At 46.1% G+C, this 11,306-nt stretch overlaps 1 protein-coding gene across 5 annotated transcripts in view; it reads right to left on the bottom strand.

The window, feature by feature from the left end:
* Nucleotides 1-4,776: 4,776 nt before the first annotated feature.
* The window catches only part of Cipc (CLOCK interacting pacemaker), a 20,285-nt gene continuing 13,755 nt past the window's right edge, over nt 4,777-11,306 (bottom strand). For all 5 annotated transcript variants that reach the window (XM_031356203.1, XM_031356202.1, XM_031356201.1 and 2 more), the window contains 2 exons: nt 9,996-10,165; nt 4,777-8,361 (listed from right to left, as the gene is read on the bottom strand). In XM_031356203.1, the coding sequence (XP_031212063.1) occupies nt 7,474-8,361; nt 9,996-10,165 (1,058 nt within the window). In that variant the 3' untranslated portion in view covers nt 4,777-7,473. The remainder of the gene's footprint in view (nt 8,362-9,995; nt 10,166-11,306) is intronic.

The following is an 11,306-nucleotide window of genomic DNA, read 5'->3' as shown; positions in this document are numbered from 1 at the left end:
CTCAGGAACGAGAGGCACAGAGGCCTGCTTAAAAGCAGAGGGCAGGAGAATGAGACACTCCCAGGCTTGAGAGCCAGGTTTCCCTGAGTGTGAAAAATGACAGCTCTGAGAGACCGCTGTGTGTCTCCGTGTGTCTCCTTCCTGATGTTGAAGTAAACAAGCCCGAGGAATTTCACCTCAACATATTTCACCCCAGGAACTGAGGGGATGGGTGGGTCAGAGTACCTGCTCTCCAAGCCTGAGCACCCACGTTTGAATCCTAAGCTCTCGTGTAAAAAGTCATGATGGCTGGTGCCAGGGACCCCAGCCCTGGGGAAGCAGAGACAGGTAGGTCCTATCTATGAGCTTGCTCACCAGTGAGCCTAACCAAACCATGGAGATTCTAGTCCTGTGAGAAACCCTGTATTAAGGCAGTGAGGCTCAGCACAATAGCGGAAGACTCACAGTATTCTCCTGCTCGAGCTTCTTCACTGCACATCTGTATGCAAGCATTGCGCGTGTGCACAGCACACACACACACACATACACGCACACACATGCACACGAGGCACCCTTGGATGCTGATTAAAGGTTCTTAGCTAACAGCAGACACTAGAAGGGGCTTTATTCCATTTTTCCTTTATCTGTTGGAAGCCCAGCCTTGTCAGAGGTCCCTTCCCAAGCCATCTTCCGGGAAGGGAGTCTGGGGGATGTCACCTTTTGATAGTAGCTGCATTCTTCTTAAATAACTACTCCTGGACTTGCCTGCACCTTCCCTGTCTCTCACACTCTGAAGGAAAGGGCAGAGACACCTGCAGCTAGGTTACCTACGGAGCTAGTGCTCTTCCAACATTCCCCAATAATAAACTGAATGGCCTTTCTCCTCACAGTCTGCTCTGCTCACAGCTCATTCCAGTGAGTGAGCCTACAGGAGTCTCCAGGGAAGTGCTCCTCTGGCCCCTCCAGGGACAATGCATTCGTTTTAGGAGAAGTGAATGGAGATGGTCACTTTAATACAGTTCTCTGTGAAGCTATGGCTTGCCATCAAGTAGGTCAGAGGGGCAGTCTCGGTTTTTCAGGGCTTCTGGTTTTTCACTATCACCCCCATAAGAGGGTGCCAGGAACACCCTCCTCTGTGCTTCCCTCGTGGGCAATGCTTCTGGACTGTTTGCAGAGACAGAGGCTGCAGCTCCGCCGCCTGGCGTCCGTTACAAGGGTCTTTATCCGGATGAAGGGCCTCTTCCAGGGCCACTGCAGTTCCTGAGATAAAAACTCTAGGAAAATTAAAAGCATCTATTTTTTACTCTGAGGCTCTCAAGCCACTCCAGAAAGCCGGGCAGAGAACACAGGCATTCATCCTGACCGAGGCCCTCAGAAGAGCCGGTCTCAGAATCCAACTTTCATTTTTTTTTTTAACTCCCCCCTCGTCTCCTACCAGTTTCCACCCACTTGCTGTGTTCAGTTGGTATGCCACGGGCTTTTCTCACTTTCTTGCTCATCTCCAGCTGCTGAAATGTGCGGCAGGAATCGTGCAGGCTTTTTTCAAGCACTTCTCTAATGTCTTGCATAACCAGCCCTCAGAAATACAGGGAAGCCACGTGCTCTGAGAAAGAGGAGGGATTCTGAGAGAAGCCCCAGTAGTCACGTGTGAGCCCACAGAACACGTCCTAGGAAGCCAGGCAGAATAACCGTCCTGAGTTGCCATTCGCTCTCTTGGAGTTAACTATAACTATACATTTTGGCAGTAGAGTCTTAATTACCCCCAAGCAAGTGACAGCCTTTCTGAGGCTGAATTCCATCACAGGATTGCACACATGAAGGTGGCCTTGCTCTGCAATTTTAAAACCTAAGATGACATTCTTCCACGCTGAGATCTCAGCCCTGATCTCCACCGAGAACAGAGTCCCACCCTGTTGTCAACTGAAAGTAGCAGAGATAAAAGCTGCAAGAGCCAGGACACGACACTCAGGAGCTTCTTTCTCAACCGTTCTGCCTGTGCCAGCCCACTGAGGCTCTTCTCATCTCCCATCCCTTTCTGAGCAGACAAAAGGCGGCACCTGAAGGCAGGGACCAGAATAAAAGACCTCACAAAGCACAATAGCATCTGTGTAGCCCTGACTACTGACAGTGAAGATGTTCACTCAGTCCGCAGCTCCTGAAAATACATGGAGAAACATCATCCCTGATTGTGGGAAGAGAAGTCTAAAAGGAAATAAAAAGCCAACTGATACACTCTAAAAAGATTTAAAAAAAAAAAACCCAAAAACCTAAAATTCACTCCTTTCATCTCAGATGAAAGACCTGTTTGTAGATAACTGACCAGCAAAGAAGATCATGTGAGCTAATCCCCAAACGCCCTTACTTTTAGCTAATAAGAATTTGAGCCAGCACACCTTTGATCCCAGCACTCAGGAGACAAGAGCAGGTGGAGCTCTAAGTTTGAGGCCAGTCTTCTTTATAAAGTGAGTGCCAGGGCAGCCAGGGTTACACAGAGAAACCCTGTCTTGGAAAAAAAAAAAAAAAGAGGCTGGAGAAATGGCTCCATGGGTAAGGTTGCTTCTGCACAAGCATGAGGACTTGAGTTCAAATCCCCAGCATCCACATAAAAAGCTATGTGTGGTCATGTGCACCTGTAACCCCTGCACCCATGGGTGGTGGACACAGAATTACTGAGACTTGCTGGCCGCCAGTCTAGCCAAAAACCATATAGCTCCAGGTTCACTGAATGACCCTGTGTTAAGGGAATAATGCAGAGTATGACAGAGGAGGACACCTGAGCAAGCATCTACATACATGCATACATACAATGTATATACCACACATACAGAAAGAATTCTTAGTTTGAAGGCCTAGGATGTAGCTCAATGCAGCAAAGTGTTTGTCTAACATGCAAGGCCCTAGGTTCAATGTTTAGCACTAGGCAGATAGATAGATAGATGGATAGATAGATAGATAGATAGATAGATAGATAGATAGATAGATAGACAGACAGACAGACAGACAGACAGACAGACAGACAGACAGACAGACAGATGTCTCACTTGGGAAAGCAGAGGCAAGAGGACATAAGTTCAAGACCAGTCTAGGCTATATATAGCAAGACATTGCCCCAGACCAGGAAAGAGAAAAACCTGAATGCACTGTTTTGTTGCTGATCAGACAGCTGTGTAGCCTTGGCTGTTCTGGAACTCTCGGTTTTCCAGGCTGGTCTCAAATTCACAAAGATCCACTTGTCTCTGCTTTCCTGGGTGTTGGGATTAAAGGCCTGGGCAACCACATCTGGATGAGGGCAGTTTTTATATGGGAATGAGTGGATATGCAAGTTGCAATCGGTACCTATAAGAAAGGCAAAAGCTTAGCAACATGCTTGTCCAGAGTCACATACCAGAAGTAAGACCCAACCGGACACTAGTATATTAAAAGTCGCCTTGCTAGAACACAGGCAACCTGTTTTCTAAGGTCCTCAAGTTAGTTCTTTTGAGTCTGTTGATTTTATTTATGCTATCTAATACAGCTACAAATCTTTTCTAAAAACAAAACCTTTAAAATTATATTTCATTTACTTGTGTGTTTGGGGTTGGAGGGTGTGTGCCATGGTGCACACACGGAGGTCAGAAAACAACTTTCAGGGGCCAGTTCTCTCCTTCTATCACATGAAGCTCGGTGGTCATCCCAGGCCATCAGGCTTGGCTAAAATACCTGTACTCACTGAGCTGTCCTGCTGACCCACTGCTACAGATCTCATAAGAGGTAATGCTGGGAAGAGCTTTAGAGGTAATTAGCTCTTTATTATTCAGCTCACAGGCTAAGTTAGCCAAAGTCACCAGTAATAATAGGTATGGAGGGAATTTAACCCAGTACCATGCTTGAGGCTTTAAGTTCAATTTTCAGCATCACGGAAAAACAACAATGAATTAGAAATAACACACAAATACCAGGCTTCCAATGCTTCTTCACCAGGTTATGATCTGTGGAGGCCTCCAAGATCCGGCTTAAACAGGAACGGTCACAAACAGGCAGTCCTAGAAGCCGGGTTGCACCCTCACCTGGTGGGTGCACATCAAGGACAGGGCTCTCCCAAACCCCACAGGATCACCTTTCCAGCTCTTCTCTGAATGCCATTTCTGGAAGATGATGTCTCTATTTCAGAAGGGTCTTCTTGAGCCATCTTTATCCATTTTAAATTCATTTTAGTGGCCTTACAACCATATTGTAAAGTCACTGAGACCACTATGTGGGCCAGAAATACTTCTACAGGACTTCACACTGCCAACCCTGCAGATCTTTTCATGAGAACAAGCTTGTTATGCTCAGCGTCAAGCATGCCAAGAAGCAGTTCTTGGTTGTGTGGAAGCAGAGGAAGGCTGAGACACACTTGCTAAGGACCCCTCTGTTGTATTAAGAACTTCAGCTAACATGGCTTTATTTCATTCCAGTATACAACCATAGCCGTTTTGCCATGTCAGAGTTCTCTCTGTGACATGTCAGACGGAGGAAGCCACTGGATGGCCTGCCTTCTTGCTCCTCCACCTCCCGCATTAAAAACCTGCAAGCTTGGCAGGCTATTCAGGTTACTACACACAGCACTCAAAGTCTCCAATATGCAGCAACCGATTCTATATCCCAAACAACACAAGACAATGTTGGAAACTTCTAGGGTTTTAGGGGAAGTGGGATGGAGGGTAGTGGTTCTATGGGTAGTGCCCAGGACCTCACACACCCTAGGCAAGCACTCTACCCATGGCTACAGGCCCAGGCCTTAGAATTTTTAAGCAGTTACAAAGCAAACAGACCAAATAGCTTTCAAGTAAGTGACTTTATTTTTCTTTGACATTTCACAGTCAATTTCTACATAACTTCACACTTTCTTAGAAGAATTCACATTTGGTAAATAGTCTCTACCCTAAGGAGGATGTGGCTGAAAAGCCACTTCAGTATATGTGCGAGAGCAACATGTCTGCTGAAGGAATCATACTAGAAAAGTCAGACGATACCATAATCAATAAAAACAGTGTAGTAAATTACAAACAACAGTAAATTCTATAGCCAATTTCAGTCAGAAACCATTCTAAATGTGTTTCAATATTGCCAATACAATGATACAATGGTTCTCCTATGGGTTGGTCTGAGTTAAAATTGACTTCTCAGCTTGAGAAAACAACGGCCCTATATAATGCTTCATAAAAGCTGATAGCACGCACTGAGGCCATTGCTACTTATAGCTTTGGGCAACCAATGAAGAGTCTTCTGGTCCACTCAGGACTTCCTCCAAGTGCTGGTCTGGCCTCTGGCCTCAAAGGAGTGCTCCTTCAAAGATCTAGCTTCTCTACTGGAGTCTGCCTGCTTCCAGCTGCACCAGGACAGAGCACTATGCTAACAGCCTAGAGACCTGCAGCTGTGCCTCTAAGATCAGAGGAGCAGTGACTGGGGGCTAACCCTCCCACCACTCAGCAGTAATAATCCATGGTGGCTTTCATCATCTTTTATGGGGACAGGAAGGGAAAAGAAAACCAGAATCTGGGAGGAAGAGTGCAAGCAGCTTACAGCGTGACAGAGAGCAGGCTTTTCCAGTGCAGTAGTACATTCGGCTCCCAGCAAGTGCTTCCAGTCTTCTGACACACGATAAAACTCACGGCTGGTGCCCAGGCTGCTCTGAATGCACCTGTCTCTACAGCTTTCCTGCCAAACGTTCTGCCAGGAAGGACGCTTCCTAGTGGAGTGCAGAATGGCCACGATACCATACAGATTTAGGGGAAGCACATCAGGAGGAGCTGAGTCTGCCCAGAAAAACTGACTCTGATTTTGGAAACTTTCAGAAAGCAAACAGCAGGTAATAATTCTATGTTGACCAAAGAATAGAGATTTTACCAAGTTGACTATTTTTAAACCAGTCATATCTAAATCATGTATCTTTACAAGCACAGTAGAGACAACCTGAGTCTTATACTTTTTAAACTATGTTAGAATTATAACCAACTCTGTAATAAATGTGATCCTTAACTCTGGACCTAGTAAAGCCCCAAGAACATCCTCTCTGCATAAAAAGATACTGGTCATAAAAACCAAGTTAATTTGTAAAGAACAAAGATTTCCAGGAGGATGAAAATTTTAACGGAGGATACAAGCCTTTGGATCTTGACCATTTAGACACTTAAGTTACCTGCACAGGGTAGCTGAAGACATGGAAACTCCTCAAGCTCTCCACCCTAAAACCAGCCTCTGAGAGGGACACCACACTTCAGCTCTGCTGACCACATCGAACACGAGATCTAAGTCCGATCCACGGTGGCCGCCATTGTCACAGGGCATGCATGAGAACACAGATGTGAAAACAGGGAAGGATCCTTTATGATTGTTGTGGCCTTGGAGTTTTATTTAACTTAAATTTATAAACACAATCATTTTTCCCTCACAGAATCAGCTGGGTGAGGGACAGACAAGAGACAGCAGAGGGACTTACACTAGACCCTGAGGACCCACTGAAGCCATCTCAAGCTTTTGATTGTTTTACCTTGCTTTGATGTTGATAATAGCTTGTATCTTTAACTTTATATTAGTTTATTTATCATGTGTGTGTGCACATTTGATGCATAATTTGCAGTAGTAGGTTCTCTCCCTCTGTCATGTGGGTTCAGGGAATCAAATTCAGGCCATTGGCAGCAAGCACCTTTACTCACTGAGCCATCCTGCAGCCCTACCTTTTAGATTGGTTGTGCTATTTCAAGTATAAATTAACAAAACCTTCCAGCTAGTGACCAAAAATGCTGGCTTCTTTGACCCTTAAATCAAAAAAAAGCAATTCATCAAATACAATTCCAGACAGTATTAAATCCATCCTATATTTTAAAACTCAGAAGTATTGCCTATTGTCTAAGTGAGATCTGGTGTGTGATCAGTGTGTGAGTCGGACGTGTGTGAAAGGGCTTTGCCCTTTCTCCTCTAACTTTCAAGTGTAAGGAACAAAGCCTTATGTGGCAAATGCTTGCACCCAAGTACCTGTGCCCAAAGCATTTTAGGTTTCACTCAACAGGCACAACGCCTGGTAGAAGGAGAACACACCCTCTTCTTTTTCTCCGTGATTAACACTTGAGGGAGGACAGTGAAGGGATCCTTAGGTCACCTACTCCTTGGCTGGACAAGTGTCACTGTATATACTCATCCATGTCACTGTACCCTGATCCTGGACAGTGAGGAGGAGGATGGGAAGTGACAGCTCAAAGAGACACATACAGCCACCTCTCCTTTGTCCCAAGATCCCGAGAAGTGCCTACAGGTTAAGGAAAAGGGATTCACGGGCACTTCCAGCTGGAGGTCCTCAGAGCAACTGAAACACACTTAACCTGTGCATGGACCACAGACTAGGACACCAGCCAGGGACTGGCACGTGGCTTTGTGGGTGAGTTTAGAAAGAAAAGCTCTTAAATAGGCTGTGGAAAACAAGTGTAGTTGTAATAGCAAAGGAGTTAACTCAAATAACTGGAAAATGTTTCTGTGCTATATGTCTGGGTGATCAGACAATGTGTCTAGGTCACTGCCTGAATGACTGGACCCAGATGTTAGTGATGCCTGCAATTTAGCCCATGCCTGAGGAGCCCTGCTCTTGGTGGCCTCTATAAACATCTGGGTTTGCTCCTTCAGCTGGTCCAGCTCCACCTGAGTTGCTTGGTTCTGACGAATCAACTCCTTGGTTTTCAGAGTGATTTCCAGCAAACCAGACTTGTGGAGGACCACTAAGGTATTCTGAAAGCGCCTATGCTTATTCTGCCTCTGCTCGGAGAAGATGTCTGGGCTGCGGCAGAGGTGCTCCGCAGCCCACAGAGGTGAACTGTAACTGGCTGACAGTGGGGAGAGAGGGGAGCTGCTCTCTAAGCCATGCAGAGTGCTGTCTGATGCACACACAGGACTGGCAGGTGAAGCGAAGGTCAGACTGGGAGCTTTAGCCACATGGCTGCTGGACACAGGCTGAAGAGTCTGTGGACTTCCGCCAGCCCCAAGGGAGGGAACTCCTTGAAGAGCCGAGTCCTCCGTGAGTTTGGAGCTGGGTGGGGCTGGAGTGGAAGGACTGGATAGCACTCGGCCAGTCTTGGCTGGCTCACTGGAAGACAGGCTTGGCCCCAGTCTCTCTGTGCAGACTTTCTTCGGTACCCCACTGGTTCCTCTGTCTTCTGAGTTGAGGCCCCTTTTGCCTGGGTGGGGGGCTATTTTGGTATAAGAATTTAGAATGGGCAAGTAGTTTCTAGATTCTGACTTTTTCTCACCAGTGTGGCATGGGCTGACAGGAGATGGCACAGGTGGATGAAGGACAAAGAGCTGAGGCTGCGCTGAGATCACTTCAAAGGAAGGCTGGACAGTCCAGGACTGGAGCTGGGAGGAGCTGTTGCCCTGGAAACAAAGGAAGAGAGCAGCTGCATCCACAATGGATGAGTGCAGCCTCCAGCTCCCACCCAAGGCAAAGGAGGGGCTGCTCAGCTGTGGCTGGGCTTCCCTCACACACAGGGAAGCCCTTGTCGAGAACAGGAGGAAGTGGCCTGATCCACTTACATCTGCACCATACTTTAAAACAAAAGAAAGCAAAAGCAAAAACAAACACAAAACTTTTTCCTAAGGGGAAACTTGAGGAAAAATCTGGGGAGTTTATTTTTTTAAAATCCCATCTCTGTATGTGTGATGTGCCTGTGAACAGGTATGTGCACACAAGTGTGGTACCCATGTCAGATCCCCTGGAGATGGAATTACAGGTGGTTATGAGCAGTCCAACATGGATGCTGGGACAAAACTTGGGTCCTCTGGAAGAACAAGTGCTCCTAACTGCTGAACCATCCCTCCAGCCTGAAACACTTGTTTTTAATCAAGAGCTATCACTCAGAAAAAGAAACTGGAGGCAGATGAAACGAAGGCACAGGTAAGGTCCACCTGAGGCAGTGAGATCAGAGAGTGTAATTTCCTGGCAAGGTTAAAAGATGCTAAGCTCAGGCTGGGGCTCATCTGGTGGAGGGCCAGCCTAACATGCTTGGAGTTCTTTATTGGATTCCCCAACCCCACATAATCCTGGCACAATGGCAGATGCCTATCAGCTTGGCATCCAGGAAAGAGAAGCAGGACCATTAAGAGCTCAAATTCGTGCTCAGCTACACAAGGATTTCAAGGTCAGCCTGGGCTACTGGCGACCCTGTCTCAAAACAAAAACTAAGAAACTCCAAAACTAAATGAAACCCAGAAGTAACTCCATGCAGGTAGCTTGTCACTAAGCTTCCTGTCTCCTGACCAGCCTAGCAGTCTGACCAGCCATCCTTTCCTTGTGTCCCTCTCACAAGGAACTACCTCACTCACTCCTGAGTGTGGCTGCATGTTTTCAGAACTAACTCTCTCTCTCTCTCTCTCTCTCTCTCTCTCTCTCTCTCTCTCTCTCTCTCTGTGTGTGTGTGTGTGTGTGTGTGTGTATAAGTATGTATGAGCTGGAAGGTGGTGGCGCACGCCTTTAATCCCAGCACTTGGGAGGAAGAGGCAGACAGATTTCTAAGTTTGAGGCCAGCCTGGTCTACAGAGGGAGTTCCAGGACAGCCAGGGCTATACAGAGAAACCCTGTCTCGTAAAACCAAAAAAAAAAAAAAAAAAAAAAAAAAAAAAAAAAAAAAAAAAAAAAGTATATGTATGAATTTCAGTATAAGTGTGTGTACATGTGAGCTCAGATGCCCTCAGGTCAGAGGAAGGCATGGTAGAGTACTTGTATAACACACACACACACACACTCTCTCTCTCTCTCTCTCTCTCTCTCTCTCTCTCTTAAAAAAAAAGAAACCTAAAGCTTAAAAAAAATTTAAATCAGAAAACAAGACCAAACTGCAGCATCAGTAGCTGAAAGCCAACACTGTCTCTCTCGGGACAGAAGGTCCACATCAGTGTGACTCTAGCACAGTCTGAAATCTCTTCCTCAAAGAGGGAGTGTTTGAACATGAGCACATGGGAAGCTCAGAAACTTTCATCTGCAAAGCCTTTGGATCCCACTGTCTCCTCACCTGCTTGACCAGCACATTCTTCATGACGACCATAGGGGACAGAGTAGGGAAGGCATTGTTTGCAGCTTTGGAAGTCTGCCTCAGCTTGTCTTCTCTGTTCCAGCCCAAGGCGCTCAGCATGTCCTCTGACTCCATCTGCTCTGCAGAGCTCAAACATTCTGAGCTCCCATCTGGTGAGCAGAAAAATGGTCAGTCACTTGAGCTATAGCTCATAACCCAACTCCTAAGGAGCCACAGACTCCTTAAAACAGACAGGAACATCTGTAACAGGTGTTTCTATGAGTGTTCTATGGTTGGAGATTTCACTGGCTGTTCAATAACTATCTTTCCCACTCCACAGGTTTAAATACTCTGCTTGACTTTCTTCAAGACTCGCCCTGTGTTATCAGGGTTTTTGTTTGAAAGCAATCATCCCCAGATCACAAGAGAAATTCCTTGAAGACTGCAAAGTTAAATGGTTACTTTTATTTTCTTATTTTAGCAACTTTTTGGTTACATTTTGTATGGATGGATGGGGTGAAATGTCATACTGCACGTGTAGGGACAGAGGACCCCCTTTGGGAGTCAATTCTCTGCTACTAGGTTGTCAGCCTTGGTGATAAGTGACTTTACCTGCTGAGCCATTTTACCAGGGCCAGGGCATTACTTTAAAAACTGTTTTTGAGAAGTGGAGAGAAAGTGTAACATTCTTAAGATCCTCAGAGGCTCTGGAACTGTAAGATACAAAATATAGCTGGGCAGTGGTGGCACAGTCTTTAATCCCAGCACTTGAGGCAGAGGCAGGTGGATTTCTGAGTTCGAGGCCAACCTAGTCTACAGAGTGAGTTCCAGGACAGGCAGGGCTACACAGAGAAACCCTGTCTCAAAAAACAAAACAAAAAACAACAACAACAAAAAAGATACAATTATAAAAATCAAAGCCAATTAAAATTTTTATCCATGTTAAAATGAGAATAGCTCTGTTCTGAATTTTCTGATGTGTATGGTTAGCAGGACCTACAGTCATCTAGAAGACAAAGCGGCAGGCATGCCTGTAAAGGATTATCTAGATCAAGTTTAGCCTCTGAGACTGTCTGTGAGGGATTATCAGTTAGGTTAATGGATGTGGGAAGGCCTGACTACAGGCAGGAGCATTCCCAGGGCAGGGAGTCTGCCCTGACTATATACAAAGAAGGAAGTGAGTGGAGCACCAACCTTCACTGCTCTCTGCTTCCTGACTGTGAGTGTGTGTAAGAACTGCTTCAAGAGAGCAGGGACTGAAGGAAGGGCAAGCCAGCCTAAATATAGCTATCTCCTAAGAGGTTCTGACAG

This window comes from Mastomys coucha, unplaced genomic scaffold (genome assembly GCF_008632895.1).
Source record: "Mastomys coucha isolate ucsf_1 unplaced genomic scaffold, UCSF_Mcou_1 pScaffold6, whole genome shotgun sequence".
In the NCBI taxonomy this organism is placed as follows: domain Eukaryota; kingdom Metazoa; phylum Chordata; class Mammalia; order Rodentia; family Muridae; genus Mastomys; species Mastomys coucha.
Note: the sequence above shows the minus strand (reverse complement) of the source record. Positions and strands in the feature narration are given on the sequence as shown.